This window comes from Idiotropiscis lumnitzeri, chromosome 14 (assembly GCF_059441095.1).
Source record: "Idiotropiscis lumnitzeri isolate Australia: NSW breed Sydney's pygmy pipehorse chromosome 14, RoL_Ilum_1.0, whole genome shotgun sequence".
Classification (NCBI taxonomy): Eukaryota; Metazoa; Chordata; class Actinopteri; order Syngnathiformes; family Syngnathidae; genus Idiotropiscis; species Idiotropiscis lumnitzeri.
In genome coordinates this window covers 20,475,011-20,492,235 of record NC_142404.1, presented here as the reverse complement: position 1 = coordinate 20,492,235, position 17,225 = coordinate 20,475,011, and the positions used below count along the sequence as shown (strand labels likewise).

At 47.4% G+C, this 17,225-nt stretch overlaps 2 protein-coding genes across 7 annotated transcripts in view; both read left to right on the top strand.

Moving 5' to 3' along the window:
* LOC148323987 (zinc finger E-box-binding homeobox 2-like) overlaps window positions 1-9,103 on the top strand; it is a 40,286-nt gene extending 31,183 nt beyond the window's left edge. For 2 of the 5 annotated variants that reach the window (XM_088315198.1, XM_088315196.1), the window contains 5 exons: window positions 2,761-2,954; window positions 3,840-3,942; window positions 4,301-5,946; window positions 6,362-6,536; window positions 8,019-9,103. In XM_088315198.1, coding sequence (XP_088171324.1) covers window positions 2,913-2,954; window positions 3,840-3,942; window positions 4,301-5,946; window positions 6,362-6,536; window positions 8,019-8,374 — 2,322 coding nt within the window. In that variant the 5' untranslated portion in view covers window positions 2,761-2,912 and the 3' untranslated portion in view covers window positions 8,375-9,103. Of the gene's footprint in view, window positions 1-2,760; window positions 2,955-3,839; window positions 3,943-4,300; window positions 5,947-6,361; window positions 6,537-7,109; window positions 7,787-8,018 lie in introns of those variants that run through there. The other 3 variants (XM_088315197.1, XM_088315199.1, XM_088315200.1) reach the window with 3 other exon arrangements.
* A 144-nt stretch (window positions 9,104-9,247) lies between these two features.
* On the top strand, window positions 9,248-15,647 carry qtman (queuosine-tRNA mannosyltransferase). 2 transcript variants are annotated; one of them, XM_088315201.1, is made up of 10 exons: window positions 9,248-9,289; window positions 10,656-10,849; window positions 11,221-11,388; window positions 11,466-11,642; window positions 12,462-12,587; window positions 13,120-13,229; window positions 13,325-13,469; window positions 14,934-15,004; window positions 15,110-15,201; window positions 15,292-15,647. In XM_088315201.1, exons 1-10 carry the CDS (start codon window positions 9,278-9,280, stop codon window positions 15,355-15,357), a joined length of 1,161 nt encoding a protein of 386 aa, XP_088171327.1. In that variant the 5' UTR covers window positions 9,248-9,277; the 3' UTR covers window positions 15,358-15,647. The 2 variants fall into 2 exon arrangements, 1 of the variants encoding a protein (XP_088171327.1); XR_015846490.1 differs by lacking the exon at window positions 14,934-15,004 and having other exon boundaries at window positions 15,042-15,201; window positions 15,292-15,393.
* The last annotated feature ends 1,578 nt before the right edge of the window (window positions 15,648-17,225 follow it).

The window sequence follows — 17,225 nt, the reverse complement described above, 5'->3', positions numbered from 1 at the left end:
AAACGTCGCTCAAACTAACACATATTCTTTCTGAATTTTTGCCAATTCTTCGAATTTCTTGGGTTCTTTCAACACGAATCGACTTCCGGATCACTGGACGACCATTGCGACAGCTGAGCCGTTTGACAAGTGCACTTGACTTGACTTCATTTACTGACCTTTTTATCTCGCAAATTCAAACGCAATGAGTTGCAAAAGTGTTCACACCCTTATTTTGATTGGAAAAAAATCAAGTCTTGAATCACAGCTGTGACTTGTGTCGGCTTGATTAAATTGTGCCCAATCATCACCCTTTCGCAGTCCTCACAAGCTTGTCAGCAGACAACAATCGTGAAGTCCAAAAAGGTGTCAGAAGGCTTCAGTAAGAAAGTTTGTAGCTAGGGATGGATAAAGTCTCCCCTCCCAAAAAAAAGTGCAGAAGTGGAAGCAGCAAGAGCTGGGACAGACCATCCATCCAAGGAGCAAAACCCTGCGGATCTGTTGAAGCCCTGAAGAAGTCCACAATATTGTTCCAGACTTTTCACACAGGAAGGTCTCGATGCAAACAAGACCTGAAGCCTGAACAAGCGACGTCTCGAGACTCGCTCGCGGTCTGCCACCAAACATCTGAACGACGTTCCGGCCAACACAGCTGACGATTGGCAGCGTGAAACGAGGACGAGGCCACATCAAGATGCGAGGCGCTTTGTCTTCGTCCTGTCCTGGCGAACTTGTCCTTGCGCGAGGGACGACGGATCGTGCAAAAGACTGACACACACAGTCTGGAGAAGAACCGCTTCAAGTCTGCAAGAAACTTCGCCTGGACGATGATCCAAAACATCCAGCTTGAGTCCTGACCAGAATGTCTCAGGAAGAACAAAGTGAAGATTCTCTACTGGCCAAGTCAAAGCCCAAAAGAAAAAAAACGCAGCGGGATCTGAAGATTGCGTCCGCCGAAGTCCATCACGGAAGCTGACACGGGTCGAGCGAAATTCCAAAGTGAGCCGAAGTGTGCAAATGATGAACCCGGTTTGATGTCCGAACGACACTGCGCAAAAGTCATTGGCGGCAACTGCGACATACTGACTTCATGACTGGGTGTGAAGACTTTTGCAACAAGGACTTAGGCAATTCATTTTCATTTCGTGCTCCTCAACAAAAACGGTGACTGATGGTTGCAAACTGGCCAACGCACGCTTCTGCCGAGAAATTGCGCCTTGCTCGTGGGTGTGAATACTTTTGCAACTTACTGTACTCTATGGATTGTAAAAAAACTACAAATAATACTGAAACTATGCCCCCCAAAAAATATACTCCAACAAACTTACTCTGAAAACAAATCTCAACGAAGTGAATTTAAAGAACCAAAAAGTTAAAAGGGAAAAAAAAGTGTCATGATTAGAAAAGCAGGGCGGGCGTGGCCTAAGAACAAAACGGCCGCTGATGACAAATCACATTTGGCGGACGCCGATTCAAGCGGTCGGCGGACAGGAAGTGGACGACTTCAACTTTTTCATAATTTCGGTGTCAGCATTTTCACTTCTGCAAACCTTCCCGGAACGTGTGTGTGTGTGTGAGACACACAGCATGTCATTGTATATTGCAAATAAGCCCCTCCCCCTCAATGTTGGATGATGACATCACAAGTTGACAGGACAAAGAGAAGACAGACAAATGCTTGGCGAGTTTCCATGGCGACACCACCGCCGCCACATCGGCACACACGTCGCGTTCGCCGGCGCTCGCTCGTCAACATCTGCAGGATCAAAAATTTCTTCCCAAGAATTCATCCGACCATAAATGACGGCCCGAAAACTTGACAAGTGATTTTCTTTTTTTGATCCAACCAAATCCGTCATGTGGCTGAACATCCAATCTGATTCAAATACGTGTTGCAATGAGCTGGAAAAAAACAAAACAAAAGAAACAATCTCTACTTTGTTTTGTTTTGGCCGGTCAGCTTGCCCATGTACACGTTTCTTAAAAAAATATGTAAAAAAATGTGGGGGGGGGAATCCATTCCTGAGACGGACTCCAACTGTACTGCGAGACAGACGTGCCAACCACTCGACCACCGCTTTCCTAATTTACAGAAATGATTGTTTGGTTCCTGCGACCCAACCGACGGATGCCCGTTTTCAGGGTAGAGAATGAAAAATCTTTTTAAAAAGGCCGGTCTCAATAAAGCCGGAAGTGGTTCTTCGTGCGTCCCTTTAAGTAAGATGAAGATGTCCTTTATTAGTCCCACAATGGGGAAATTTGAGGTGTTACAGCAGCAAATAGAGATCACACAGAGTCGGCGGCGAAATGTAGCCGTTAATGTCTAACATTAGCAGCAGACATTCATAAAAAGCATGCAAATATAAACAGTATAAACGTATCCAAGTGTAAGGAAACACTCCTAATGCCGGTCCATTATACAGAGGGGGAAACGCTGTCATGATAAAAACTACTGAATGATTGAAAATACTGCAATGATAAAAGTACTGAAATGGTGAACGTCCTGCAATGGTAGAAATACTGCAGTGATAGAAGTACTGTAATAAGAATACTGTAATGGTCAACAAAATACATCATTGGTCAATAATTAAGTACACCATTGGCTGAAAGTACAGTAGTCGCGTATATTGGATCCTAGGACTGCCCAATTGCACTAATGCCCTCCCGTTTGTAGGCCTGACCCAATGTTCTTGTTAAAAAAAACACGTGCATCCGTTTGAAATCTTCAAAGAACTGCGAGCGACTCTTTCGGATGCATAACGCGCATGAAACGTTTTTAAGTTTCAGGGCCGTCGTCGTTCCACGAGTACCTCTGGCGCAGCGACACGGCCGTCATCTACCCGGAAGACCCGGAGGAGGGGGCGACGCCTTCCGGCCCGGACGCCAAGCATGCCGAAGGTGGCCACTGCGGGGCGGCGGATGTCGACGCGCAGATGGAGAGTCACGTGACTGCGCAGGAGCCAATCAGAGAGCAGGTTGGCACTCGCTTTTGACAAATTCCCACCAGGAACACGACACTTCTGCTGCTCGTCTGACACCTCATCTTGCAAATAATCTTCCTAATATTACTCAGACACTTATTTCTACTCGTAAGGCTCGCAGCACCACAACCATCTCCACTACTACTCTTATTTATTTTTTTTTGTGTACTTCAACTATTAGTCTGCTACGACGACGACTAGTTGTGAGGTAAAGAACGAGATCCCGGGAAGACTTCGAAACTGCCGCCCCCCCCGCAGCACGACTCCGAATTAGCGGGAGACAATTGATGGGGAGATGCCGCAGGTGGGCATCACAAAGGTCCCGTCAGCATCTCAGGCCAACCCACCTCGGTCCAGTCCATCCCTCGTTGTCGACGGACAATCGGCGTTAAGAAAATCATTTCCACCTGAGCAAGCGAGCAAAATCAGCAAACTTCATTGAGCTCAAGCCAACAACCGCGTTCAGGAAAGCGAGCCAAACATGGCCGCCTCTCTGTGCTGGAGGTGGGAGGGGTGAAGCAGCAGTAAAACATGCCACAATCACAATGTCAATGGTTAAGAGGGGCCAAGAGACGAATTGCAGACGAGGTGGCATCAGACCAAAGTGGAACGTGTCCAAATTGAATTTGCAGAGGTCTTGGTGCTTGCAAAATGTCATCAAAAAATTTGGAGTCCGTCGCCACCGTCAAGAATTGCGTTACAGTTTGGCAGGTGGAAATTTTCACACACTTTTATTCAAATTATTTGACTCAACCTTTTACCCCCAGAAAAATGAATATGTAAGCAAATTGAATTCACTCGGAATTAAAATTCTTTCTTTGCGTTGAACTTAATTTGATCATGTTTGTTTTTTCATCTTCTTGTTCTCGGCATGCGCAGCGGCCCAACGACGACGTTGTCAACCGAAAGTTCAAGTGCACAGAGTGCGGGAAAGCGTTCAAGTACAAACATCACCTGAAGGAGCACCTGCGCATCCACAGTGGTAGGTGGCGCCGGGCTTATCAATTTGGCAACAAACGGAAGGGGGGACGCAGTTTAATTGGACGGGGGGGGGTTAGTGCTGTGCAGAAGGTTGGCGCACTTGAAAATGGTGTGTATGTCGTTGAAAAGGTAGAAACTTGACTTTAAAAGATCTGAAGCATTGTTGGAAGTCACGTTAAAATAAGCCGTTGACTTTGTTCCAAGGTAGGAGGTCAGACTTGGAGTTCAAAGGACTGGAGGTGTAGTTGAGTTCGTCGTGAAGCGCTCAAGTACAATACAAACAGACATGGTAGGTTCTAAGGCCTCCTCTAACATGTTTTCGTGTTTTCCTATTTTCTTCTTTTGTGGACGGCTTTTAGGTGAAAAACCGTACGAGTGCTCCAACTGCAAAAAGCGCTTCTCCCACTCAGGCTCGTACAGTTCCCACATCAGCAGCAGGAAGTGCATCAGATCAACGGGTCTCCACAAACGTCCGCAAAGGGTCATATCCGCCACCAATTGCTCCATGTCATCACCCATTGGCCCGACCCTGGCCCTAAATCTAACCCTGGCCCGGCTCCGCCACAAGCTGGAATATGGCAGAGGTCATCGGCAAAAGTGCCATGACATCCAGTCTGAGACAGGAGACTCCAGCCAGGAGTACAGGCTGATGATGGCCTCTCATCATAGGTTTGGAAGCCCAACCAGACCAGAGAGTCCCAAGGTGTACCCAAACGGGTCCGGCTCCCGCAGCCAGCTGGGAAAATTGAGCGTGGACTTCCTTCTACCAGGGACTCTGGAAAGCCTGAATAACATCCACAAGATGTGCAGGCAAAAGATGGGCAGGAGCCCAGATGAGGTTTCCAAACTCAGAGCATACATGAAGGAGCTTGACGGGGCCACGATGGAGGAGAAGAACCACCGCAGCAGCCCCGCTCTGAGCTTTATGGACGACACCCTGGAGTTGGTCAACCAAGCAAAGGGAGAGCTGGACCAGAACAAACAACGAACGACAAGACAGACAAACCTGTCCAAAGACCAAGCTTGCTCGGTCTTAAACTCGTGCCAATTCTGTAAGGAGCCTTTCCCAGGACCCATTCTCCTACATCAACACGAGCGCTACCTGTGCAAGATGAACGAAGACATTCAAGCAATTCTCCAGCCAGCCGTGCTCAGTCCGTGTTTGGAGTCCTCAGAATGGCGCCCGTTCCCTCAGGAACCTTGTACTAGCCCCAGATCCTCTATTAAGGATCACTTGTCAGTCACGCCAACTAACTGGGCCATTAACATGGAACCTGACTCGGAGGAACTGGTCAAGATTTCGTTGGCCGTGGGACTTCCGCGAGAGTTTGTTCAAGATTGGTTCACTCAGCAGAATCCCAGTCCTCCCGAGAATGGTAGATCAGAACTGCAGCAGGTCTTGAGATGCTCGCCAATGTTGTCAAACAGTGACGCCTTCCCAGGACAGTTTACAACAAAGAGTCCAGGGGGTAAAACACCCGACCCTTTAGAACATAACCGCCAGTCTCCACTCAACTATTCATCCTCATCTTCCAAACACTCACAAGGTACCTCCTACACGCCAAACAGTCTGGTCTGGGAGGACCTTCATGTTGATGCTCCGCTCGATCTTTCTGTGCGCAAACACCTGCCACACGAATTCACCAAGAAAACCAGATCCAATGGTCCCAAACGGGAACCTGGTGGTAGTCCTGACCAGATTTCAGGAGCTGTTGACTTGCTCCACATCAAGAAGGACTTCTTGGACTCTGAGGGCACCAGAAACTGCCATCAGATGGAAAAATGTCCCATGTTTGGAATCAATCCGTCGACGGCAAGTCCGGTCTACTTGTCTGTGCCTCCACATGGCACTTTACCTCCGCCATTGTTTGTGTCTTCCGCCCAGTACCCATTCCTGGACTCTATGAGCTTCGTGCCCCAAATGGCGTACGCCTATGCTAGCGGGGCAGCTGCCTTTGCCGACATTCCAAATGCCAGAAAAAAACGGATGAAAGCAACTTTCCAGGTAAGGTTCTTAAGCGACCGTCGTACCTTGACTTATGAGTGTGTGTGTGTATGCGTTTGGGGCGGGGGGCTGGGGTGGGTTGTGTGTGTGAATTTGTTAAGTAGTTAATTTCTATCCATCCTCTTGTATTGTCTTTTACCAATAGATAGCGCTAGTGAGGGGCTTGTTGCAGAGAGTGTGCTGCAGGATTGGGGCCGTGGGTCAGGTGGGAGCTTGGAGGGGTTGCATTAGGGCTCTGGTTTGTACTCATGTCTGCAGACCTAAGCCCTGTCCAGACTTGGGATCATAGCGGGTGGGGGGCCGGGGGCTCCAGAAGGTGTCTCCAAATCAACAGGTGTGGGATTGTCATTGTGTGTGTGTGTGTGTGTGTGTGTGGGCGTGTGCGTGTGTGTGTGTGCGTGTGTGTGTGTGTTAGACCGAGCTGTTGGACGGGTCTTTGGTCTTCCTGTCAGGTGTGGAGCAGCTGACAGAAAGCGGGTCAAAAGTGAAGACTGTGAGTGGCACCGCGAGTGGTACGTACGCCTGCGACTTGTGCCACAAAACATTCCAGAAGACCAGTTCCCTCCTAAGACACAAATATGAGCACACAGGTACATTTCACGTTTTTATCATCTTTAACAGAGTCACGCCTTAAACATTCATCGTGTTGGAAACACGCAGAATTAGGATTCAGAGTTAGAAGTCAGTTGTAGTCGTCAAACCCGAAAGAGTCACGCTTCAAACTCCTTCACGGCCATTGACGGCTCTAGACGGCAAAAAGGCCTTTCATTTTACCAGTGCTGTTAGTGAGTTAAGAGTCATTTAGGAGTCGTTCGCATTGAGAAGAGTTGCGTTGAAGAGTCGTGTTTAAAAGACTCATTTTGGAGTCACATGTGAGAGTGTCTTGAGCAGGGGTGCTCAATCCTGTTCCTCGAGGCCCGGTGTCCTGCCTGTTTTTCCATCGTTCCTTGCTGCAACACAGATCAGCAAGGTGTGCTGAAGCTCGAGGATTATCCTGGTCGTTTGAATCAGGTGTGTTGCAGCAGAACGAAAGATGGCCCTCGAGGAACAGGATTGAAGACAACTGGTCTTGAGGATTGCCATGTGCGAGCATTCCAGTTTAAGAGATGTATGAATAAGAATGATGTTTCTTGTTTGGTTTTCGTATGCGTGTCATTTCAAAGAGTCACGATTGAGACTTCCATGCCGTGGAGGAGTCGTGTTTTCGAGTCACATACTTGCAAGAGTCGTGTCCAAAAGAGTCGCGTGAAAGAACCCATCGGCCCGATCCTGGCCCTGGCCCGGCTTCGCCGAGCTGCGTTTGCACCAAACGCCACGAAAGCTTTGAGCTGGCTTTGATCGCTGGATGTGTTTCCTGGCAGTGTAAATTCTTTAGATTAATGCCAGCGTCGTGATGGCGCTGCTAACACGACGGCTAATGCTATCGCTAGCTTGCTTCACAGTCACAGACTCGAACTGTCCAAGCCCTTGTTTTTTTCTTCTTTTTTTTTTTGTACACTCCCAATATTGGTACGGAAATGATGAACAAGTTGCAGGCGTCCTCAACGAGCGCCACGACGTGCTTAGAACAGTTTTGGATTTGGCACGTGGTTCGTTTTATTTGGTTTCAACTTTTGTTTTTTGAAATTCAATTTGTTTTGATTTGTTTTTAGAGAAGTTTGTTTTGTATTACGTTTTTTTTAAAGCTGCAAGTGTTTTAATTAGTTAATTTTATTTTTATTTTTTCTTTTTTTTTTCAACAGTATGGGATAGATTTGTTGAGCGTAAAAAAAAAAAAAAGTCACTGCAATAAAGTGAGTCAAGAATCGGTTCCAAATGACTGTTGGACCTTCCTTCCTCGCTTCCTTCAGCGTGGTCAAAATTGAAAACCCAACGCGCTCGTCGACATCGTCATCAACACCGAGGTTGTGTTGATGGTGACACGTTCATGAGTTATTTTTCGAAAATGAAAATGGACTTTGACAAAGTCAGTTTGAGTTGTTGCAGGAATTTCAGGTTGTAGGTTCTGGTGAACTTTGGTGTGTCAAGTGTCCCAATCATATGTGACCGATGACGCGCGTATGTGTCCTCAGGCAAGCGTCCTCACCGGTGCGAGGTCTGCCAGAAGGCCTTCAAGCACAAGCACCACCTGATCGAGCACTCGCGTCTGCACTCGGGAGAAAAACCCTACCAGTGTGACAAATGCGGAAAGCGCTTCTCGCACTCGGGCTCGTACTCGCAGCACATGAACCACCGCTACTCGTACTGCAAGAGGGAGGCCCAGGAGAGGCGGGTCCAACGGGAGGCCCAGCCGGGGGCGCCGGACCACCCCGCCGGACTCTCAGACCTCTCGGACGTGGGACGCTTCTCCGATCCTGTCCTGACTGCAACGCAAGGTTTGGAGGAGGAGGAGGTCCGGACGGACCGAGACCGCCGGTCTCACCGCTGACCGCGACTGCACTGCTATTTAATTCACGTTTGCACTTGCGAGCATGTCAAGTCCTGACTGGACATCAGCATCCAATCAGCTCCCATCGCTGCTGACGTCTGAGCTAAGCTAAGCTAAGACAAGACGTGTTCCACAAAGTGAAGCTCGAACCACGATCCCTTTTGAAAGAGGACGGGGGAACCCGACCACTTCCCGTCTGTGTTTTTGTTTTGCTTTATTTTTATGTTGCTTGTTGTTGCCGCCAACGAACGGACGACCGTTTTGCAGCACGAAAAGATAAAAACAAAAGTTTCTGCTATTTTGAAAACGCTTTACAAGTAAATGATTTTTTTTAAGCCTTACATCACTTTTAACTTCACTTTCTTTTTGAACGTCTCATATCCTAACTTATTTATTTGTGGCCGCGACACTTCAAACTCGGACCAACTGTCTTTGGCGTCGCCTGAAACCGGCCGACGACGGGACGCGTTCCATCCGTCCATTTTGGTGTCGCGCTCGTCCGCGTCGCGACTGAGCACAGGCCCCAACCTCGACCCGACACTGCGAGGCGGCCGTGCTGACCGCTATTCAGTGTGTCGCCGTCCTTCCGTTCAAAGCATTGAAATAAAAAAGGTTAAGCACGAAAATGCTTCTGCTAACTTGTCCAACTTTTCCATTGGTGCTCGCAGAACTGCTGATTGGTGTCAATTAAATTGAAAAGTGCAAAAAAATAAACATTTGACTGATGGACACGTTTGTGTGTGTGTGGCAGTTAAAAAAACATACTATTATTTAAAAAAAAAAAAAAGTTTGAGGCACAATAAGAAAAATCAAATGGGATCACATGACGTCGTGGCTCCACCTCGTGACGTTGACGTCATCGGTGATGAGCGTCATGACGAAGGACGTCGCGTGCGCCAGTCGATGGAGTCGCAGGTACGTGCGTGTGCCGTCTTGCTAGCTAGCAAGCCTTCAGCCGATTCAGGCAACGTTAGTCTTTAGCTCCTCGGTTGGCCGCGCTATCTCGCGTCCAGTTGGGTCTCGTCTTCTTCCTCTTGTTGTTTTGGGGCCTCAATTTCGAGTTCCGTCGCCGTTTGGCTCGCTCAGCCAACAGCTAGCCTAGCTAACATCTCCATCCAAGCCACACTTGAACGCTACTTGCCGAGGAGCTAACGTTGCTAACACTTCTCACAGGTTGCTAGCCCGCCCCGTCGCGCGCAAGAATGACGCAATTGCCGTCGTTTCCATCCAACGCCAATTGACTTGCTTGATTTTTGTTTGTCGCCAAAAAACGAAAATTAACATTTTCAAAGAGGAATTGACGTCGGGAAGAGTTTTTCTTAGTTCTTCGACGCATCTTGCAAACAAGTGACCAATTGAAAACGAACATTTTTCAAGACGTTCTTGAAAACTTACCAATTTCTGACCTGCATCTTAAAGCAAACTTTTTTTCCCATGTGATTGTGCAGTCGAATATGAGAATCATTATCAAATTAATTCAGGCTTGGGCAAAGTACGGTCCGGGGGCCACATGTGGCCCATTAAACGTTTTAATCAGGCCCTCCAAACTTGAAAAAAATTAAATGAATAAAGCTTGTTTTATTTTGTTTTAACGTTTTGTTCATTTTCATTTCAAATTAAATGTAATTTTTTTCCTCCGGTGAGGTGAGGTTACCAAAACACTCCATCCATCTGCTGCTGGTCCAGCCCCTCTGTCAAATTTTAGTACCCATTGTGGCCCACCAATCAAAAGGTTTGCCCACCCCTGATCTAAATGAATGAATTAACAGTTTTCAGACGGATGACGTTGACTCGTGACGCGGAAGTAGAAAGAAGCCCTCTCCGTTTGCCGTCACTTTACGACAACCTATCGGCCAAGAAGCCTTTCGTGACCTCACGTGACCTTGGGACGCTGGAGCTCTGCATTCCGAACGCTCGGCACTTGCCTAACAATGTGCGTGTGTGCTCGCGGGAGGTCACGAGACGTCGATGTTATCATTTGGAGGCGCGCCGTTGCCGGACATTTGTGAAGGACGCCGCCGTCGCGCTTATTCGGCAGCACAATGGGTGCCGTAATGACCGCCGATGGGCCGCCATGTCCCATAATGCTTCGCGCAGCTGATAGGCCAGCTCATTTGCATGCGCAGATACGCCTGATGGACCTGCGGCCGTTGTGGCGTCCGCCACAAATGACTTGGCATTGTGTCTCTAATGGAGTCGGCCGCCGGCACACATCTCACTCACCCGGCCTGTCACTCACGTAGCGTGCTGTTTTTTTTCATCTTCCTGGCCGCGCCGTCAGGCTGCACCCAGTCCTGCCCAGGTCCTGCTCCTGGAACCGTTCTACGGGGGTTCCCACAAGCAGTTGCTGGACCTGCTGTGCACCCACGTGGACTCGTGCATCGCCTTCACGACGCCTGCCAAGAAGTGGCACTGGAAGGCCAGAACCTCAGCGCTCTACTTCAGCCAAAACGTCACCCCAAACCCGGCGTACAGGTGGGTCGGACCCGTCCTGGACTGGGACCAGACCCAGACGGGTACCTGTGCACCGATTAATCATTAATCAATAAATCAATTAGTCATTTTGCACTAAGCTTTAATGCAGTCAAATTTTTTAGACTGTTATTCAGGTAATCGAGTTATGAATCAATTCTAATCAATAGAATAATTGATCCTAAAAGAATTTAAGCGGCAAAACCTTTTGCCTATGTGTCACTTTTGTCTCACGACATGCTTCCACCTGGACCGGGGGCCTTTGGCTCTGACACCGGTCTGGTTGTGGACCGTGAGTCTTTGGTTCTGAGACTTGTTTGGTTTTTGACTGTGAGGCTTCGGACTTGGGGGTGACTGTCTCCTCTGTCCGTCAGGGTTCTGTTCTGTAGTTCGGTTCTGAACTTGTGCGAGCTGGTGGCTCTTCGACCGGATCTGGCCCGGCTGAAAAAGGTTCTGTATTTCCATGAGAACCAGTTGGTGTACCCGGTGCGCAAGGAGCAGGATCGGGACTTCCAGTACGGCTACAACCAGATTCTGTCGTGGTAAGCGTCGACTTCCCGGCCGCCGGAGTCTTTGTCGTCGGTGCCTTTTGCGAGTCACGTGACCTTTTTGTGGGCAGCCTGGTCGCTGATGCGGTGGTCTTCAATTCCGCCTTCAATATGGACTCCTTCCTGTCATCCGTCATGTCCTTCCTGAACAAGATCCCGGACCAGCAGCCCCCCAAAGATCTGGTGGGCATCATCCGACCCAAGTGTCAGGTCCTTCATTTCCCGCTGCACTTGGCGGACGTCACCGGGTCAGTGACGTGTCGACCGGCTCCTCGAATGTCGACGGCGGACGGACGCGTTGCGGCACGAAAATCGGGACGTCGTCACGTCGTCTTCCTTTTTTTTTTCCGAACATCCATACGAACGGGGCGCGAGTTTTCACATTTCACTTCCGGTCGTCGGCCGTGGGGTAATGTCATCAACATGTGACGCGTCTTATCCTCCCGCCGCGCTCGTTTGCTCTTTAATCAAAGAAGATCAAGTTTAATCGCAAAAACATCTGCTAGCACCTTCATCCTCCTTAATCTCGTACCTCATCACATGCGCATGCACACGCACGCTTGTCATCCTCTCCTCACTCCGCGCGTGCGTGTGCGTGTAGCTTGTCACTCATTCAGGACAAGGTATTCCATACACACACACGCACACTTGACACTGATGTGCCGGCACATGCACAGATGAAGCCGAGCGGTGCTGCAGGATGAGCAAACTTTGAAAAAAAAATTCCCCACATTGGTCAATATTGGAAAAGTTGATATTTGAAAAATGTTTGAAGACCGAGAAGTTTTTTCATCTGCAATTGTTACCCTTTTTCCTTCCTGGTCACTTTTTTTTTTTTTTTTTTGGGCGGGGGTGGCTCCATACGAACCCAAGTACACACTAGCGCTTTTTCATACACATGCGTCTTCGTTGTCCATTTTCTCATCTTTTTGCTTCGTTTTCTGACTTGTTTTGGCAATGTGTGCCTTCAAAGTCTTGACTGCTTGCACACACACACACACACACACACGCGCGTGCACACGTCCGTCATCCTCACCCTCGTGTTTGTGTGTGTGAGTTGTTTTCAGGCTGCTTCCCGAGCACAAATTGCCGTGTGGCGTCACAGCAGCGCCAGACACCGATGACGTCGCCGCAGACGACCGTCGTCCCGGCTCTCCCGCCTCGCCGCTGCACATCGTTTGGCCTCATCGCTGGTGAGGTGCCGACATTCCCCATTTTCGTTCTCGCTGCGTCGCATGCACCGCCTCCCGCGTCCTCGGACGCTCGCGTACGAACGAACGCGCCGGTGGCATAGGTTGACGTCGTTGGCGGTGTCTGTGCGACGCCGGAGGGCAAAGGCCACCGATGGCGGCGAGCACGTTTGTGTCAATGAGCTTACGGTGCGCTTGTTTTTGTCTCGTGTGTTTTTCGCCCTCTCATGTCCGCAACACAGGCAGGGGCGCCCGTAATCGGCTCTCAACTGAGCAAAACACAGCTGGATTACAGCTGCGCCACTGCTTTTATTGCGCTCAAATTAGGATTAGCGGCCGCCAGACTTCATCTTCTTCTCATCTTTTGCCGCTAATCTGCTCGTGGCCTGGATACCCGCATCCTCACATTACCGCTAGCATAATTGCTGCGCAGGCTGCCCGCGTCGCCAAAGTCTGATTGAGGTCTCTTCGGAAATGTGGAGAAAAAAATAAACGGCACTTGATGCCTTTTGCGCGTGTGCGTCTGCGTGTGCAGGGAGCACGACAAGGATCCTGAGCTGTTCTTCAGCACCATGTTGAAGTTGAAAGAAGAAGGACTCGACTTCCTGTTGTCCGTACTTGGGGAAACATTCACCGATGTGCCAGGTATGCGCGCACACGCGCATAACCACACAGATAAAGCCAAGTGAGGAGTGTCGCAGTTGTGCTAATGCTAACACTAACGCCTGTGTTGCTTCCAGAGGTGTTTCTGCGCTACCGCCCCCTGCTGGCCTCACATGTGCTGCACTGGGGCTTCGAGGAGTCCCGAGAGCGCTACCTGACAGTCCTGTGCCAGGCTGATGTGGTCGTGTCCACCGCCCGACACGAGTTCTTTGGAGTCGCCATGTGAGACGCGTGCACGTCACACGCACAACAAATTGCTGTACATTGCACAATTGCGATGGACCGATTATCAGAGCCAATATTTGTCATGTGCCGGTTATTGGACTCAGCCTTTTTATTTTAACTTTTAAGGCCGATAAATTAAAAGTGGGTATATTTTGGCGCGCAACAGCACACTTTTCTCTCTCTCTCTCTCTCTCTCAACTGTGCTCGTGACCCCGCCTGCAGAAGCAGATTGGCCCGCCCACAACACCATCCGATTGGTGTGCAGTGGGTGGCAGCCAATCAGCAGTAAGCTGCCTGTTTGCTTTTTTTTTTTCGAGTCACACAGGAGGCAACAAGCCTCAGACTTTGCAGAAATTTTGATAAATGTCAGTCTACTACAACTCGCAACAAATCGAAAACTATTTGCCGTAGTAAAATTTAAAGAGATGTTTGCTTTCATTAAACGATAAAACGTGGCTGAGCTCCGTGCACTTTTTGTTAGACTTTTAAAGATGTCCTTTATTCATCCCACAATGAGGAAATTTGCATTTAAAATTTCTATTTTCCGAGATCTAAAAAAGCTTTAACATGTTGTAAACCACTCAAGTTGTTTAATAAACGTGCTTAAAGGCAATTAAACATGTTTTTTTTCCAAATTTGGACACCATTTCTACCTCTTTTTTTTTTTTTCTCCAACAAATGAATATCGTTATCGGCCTCCATGACCACTAATAATTGGTATTGGTATCGGCCCTGAAAAAAGCAGATTGGTCAATCAAAGTGCTTCTCAATTATTTTCTGTTTCGCCCCTCCTTCCAAGAAGAAAACAATTTGCGCCACCACCACCGCCGCCCTCTCTCCGCAGCAACTAAAAATCATAGCATTTTAGAGTTTATACTCGCTGCGCACAATGGGCAAGGAGAGCGCCACGGCCAACTACTCGAGTGGATGTGCAATTACACGTTATTGTCGTACGGCTGGACGATTTTAAGAAAAAAAACTAACGTAATTTTTCTGGCTGATAGTGCGATTTTGATTTTTTTGGGGCTTTTTTTGTTTTTTAAATTCAAGGTTCTGTATAAAAATTCACAATTTCTTCACAATGTACAGTGACATTTACTAACGTGACGGAAAAGGCCATTAAACTATTAAAAACAATAAAAGCTATTACAATACAATACAACTTTATTTATATCACACATTTCACAATAGCTGTAATAATGAAAAGAGGTTTTGTGAGAGTGGCATTTTTTTCTCAAGTTTTTAGAAATGACTTTCTGTCAATTATAATTTTGTCTATTTGTATTTCTGTATCTGAAAATGCGCCCCACTATTTGAGAAGCACTGGTCTCTCACTTCTGCGCAACACGTGACACACCGTTTTGCATCGATCTGTATTGGCGCGACCATGGTAACAATAATCTTCATCTTCACAATGTCTAGAAGGGGTGTGTGTGTGTGTGTGTGCGTGCACCTTTTAAGGTTGGAGGCGGTGCACTGCGGCTGCTACCCTCTGTGTCCCAACGCTTTAGTGTACCCTGAAATCTTCCCAGGTAAAAGTGCACACACAAACTCACTTGTATTTGTTAGCCCCGCCCACCTGATGTGACTTCCGGCCAATGGCGAGGACCCTCACTGATGCCCCTCCCACCCCACAGCGGAGTACCTGTACGCCACTCCCCAGCAACTCTTCAAAAGATTGCGCAACTTCTGCACACGACCGCGACGCGTCCGCACACACACGCTCAAGGTATCGCACGCACGCACAAATGGCGACTTTGAATCGCGAGTGTGGCTTAGTTTAGTGGCGCTTATTTTCGCTTTGTTTTTGTGTTTGCAGGTGGATACGTCCCGTTTCTCGTGGGACGTCCTCAAGGGGACTTTCCAAAGTCTGCTCAGCCCGTGAGGAGGAACAAAGCCTTTTTTTTACTTTTTTTTTTTTTTTTTAAATCAACAAATTATAAATAAAAAAAATCTTTTTGTTGACGTTTTCATCCTAAATTTGCGACAGTGACCAAAGTTGAGAGAAAAAAAGGAGTCACACTTCCCTTGCCTGTGGCAGTTTTTTTTCGCTTTTAGCTGTCACTAACTCAGCGCCAACTCCAACAAACTGCACAACGGACGGAAATATTTCATTTTTATAGAATATGTTTGCAAATTAAGCCAATAAACATTTGTAATTGTGTGGTTTTGAAATGTCTGCAGCGCATGATTTACATTTTTTTTCCCCCCACAATGCCGCAATGTTGCACAATTCTTGCAGCATGAAGGTGAAAATCCTACATTTGTAGCATTTGGCAGAGTACGTTCAAACATTGTTTTTGTCACATTTATTTTATAAATAAAGTAAACAAACAAACAAAAAAGGTCAATTTGAACAGTTCAAATATTTTTGACAGCTCCACGCAAGCCATCGGAATTCTTCTGCAGCGGGGACGACCAAAATTAAGTTTTAATCCATCAAGGTCGCCTCCCTCTGGTTTGTCCAAGTATATTTTGTTTGGATTATTTTACTTGCTCAAAGCACGTGACTAAGTAACGTGTAGAGCAGTTCCGAACGAATGCTAGCTGCAATTTTGCGTTAGCAACGTCTTTTTTTTGCGCGTAGGAAGACCGTTTAAGCGACAAAAACAAAACCAGGGTTCACCGATGTCTAGTGTCGGAAGTTGCTTGTTCTGATTGACGATGACGTAACGTTCGTTTGCGGACACATTTTTGGGAGTCTCCTAAAAATGGCGACATTTTTGAGAAAATTGTTTTGTTAGTCAAACTTTTTAAATAGTTGCGTTCTTTGCTGTTACTTCTTATTAAATAGCTTTATTATTCTTTTATCGTAAAAGTTCCTTTTTTATTTTTGGGGGGGCATTTACTCGTTCTAAAGGTCATTTTACTTCAACTGTTCGCTTAAAACAATGATCGCTGTGGGTAAAGAAATAAACGCTTTTAATGGCAAAGAAGATGAAATAACACATAAGTGTGGTTTTAAACAATACCATTTCATGTAGCACTTAAAAAAACGACCGTTTTCGCCGTCCAACTGTTGTGTTGCCGAGCAACCGTAAGGTGACGACGGTGAACTTTTTTTTTTTGCTTTCGCAGGATTTGCCGCTCTCATCAAAAAATTCCACTTGGCGCCTCAAAGAAGATTAAATCGGAATTACGACCTCATCGCAAATAATCCCGACAGCACGACAAGACACAAACACACGAGCCGGAGCCACCGCGCCGTCGTCATTAAAGACCAGGTCAAAAGTCATCGCCGCGTCTCATTATGACGTAATGCATGTCTGTCACAACGTTAGGGACGTCACATTTGAAACATTTAGCCTGAATTTGCCTTCGTCCTCCAAATCTTTTTTCAAATCATTATTATTGTGACTGGTTGCATTGTGATGCTAATTGGCATTTCTGATGAGCATTAAAAGCCAGGTGGGCTTTTGTCATAGTACAACAACCCCCTCTGCTGGCTATTACAAGAACTGCAGATCCGTACACAAGCCACAAATAGATCATCCGAGATGTGCAATCCGTCCCAACGATGGACATCAGTTTTTCCTCCGTCCCTTTAATAGTCCCAGTTTCACTGACAGAAACGCGCCCATGCACAATTTGAGGCCGAATGGGAAATATGACGACGCGCCGGACATGCACCAATTTCCCCCCAAAACTTTTCATCATTATTATTTCATTTTATCAGAGTAGATACTTTTGTTGAGTAACATATTATTGTCATATCCACGTGGACGCTTCTCGTGCTGTCTCTAAAACTTTCTT

What these genes read in the sequence shown, in the direction of transcription:
- qtman (XM_088315201.1), top strand. An exon ending in GTACCCTGAAATCTTCCCAG is followed by an intron (nt 15,005 to 15,109) that starts GTAAAAGTGCAC and finishes CCCACCCCACAG; the next exon opens with CGGAGTACCTGTACGCCACT. An exon ending in TCCGCACACACACGCTCAAG is followed by an intron (nt 15,202 to 15,291) that starts GTATCGCACGCA and finishes TTGTGTTTGCAG; the next exon opens with GTGGATACGTCCCGTTTCTC.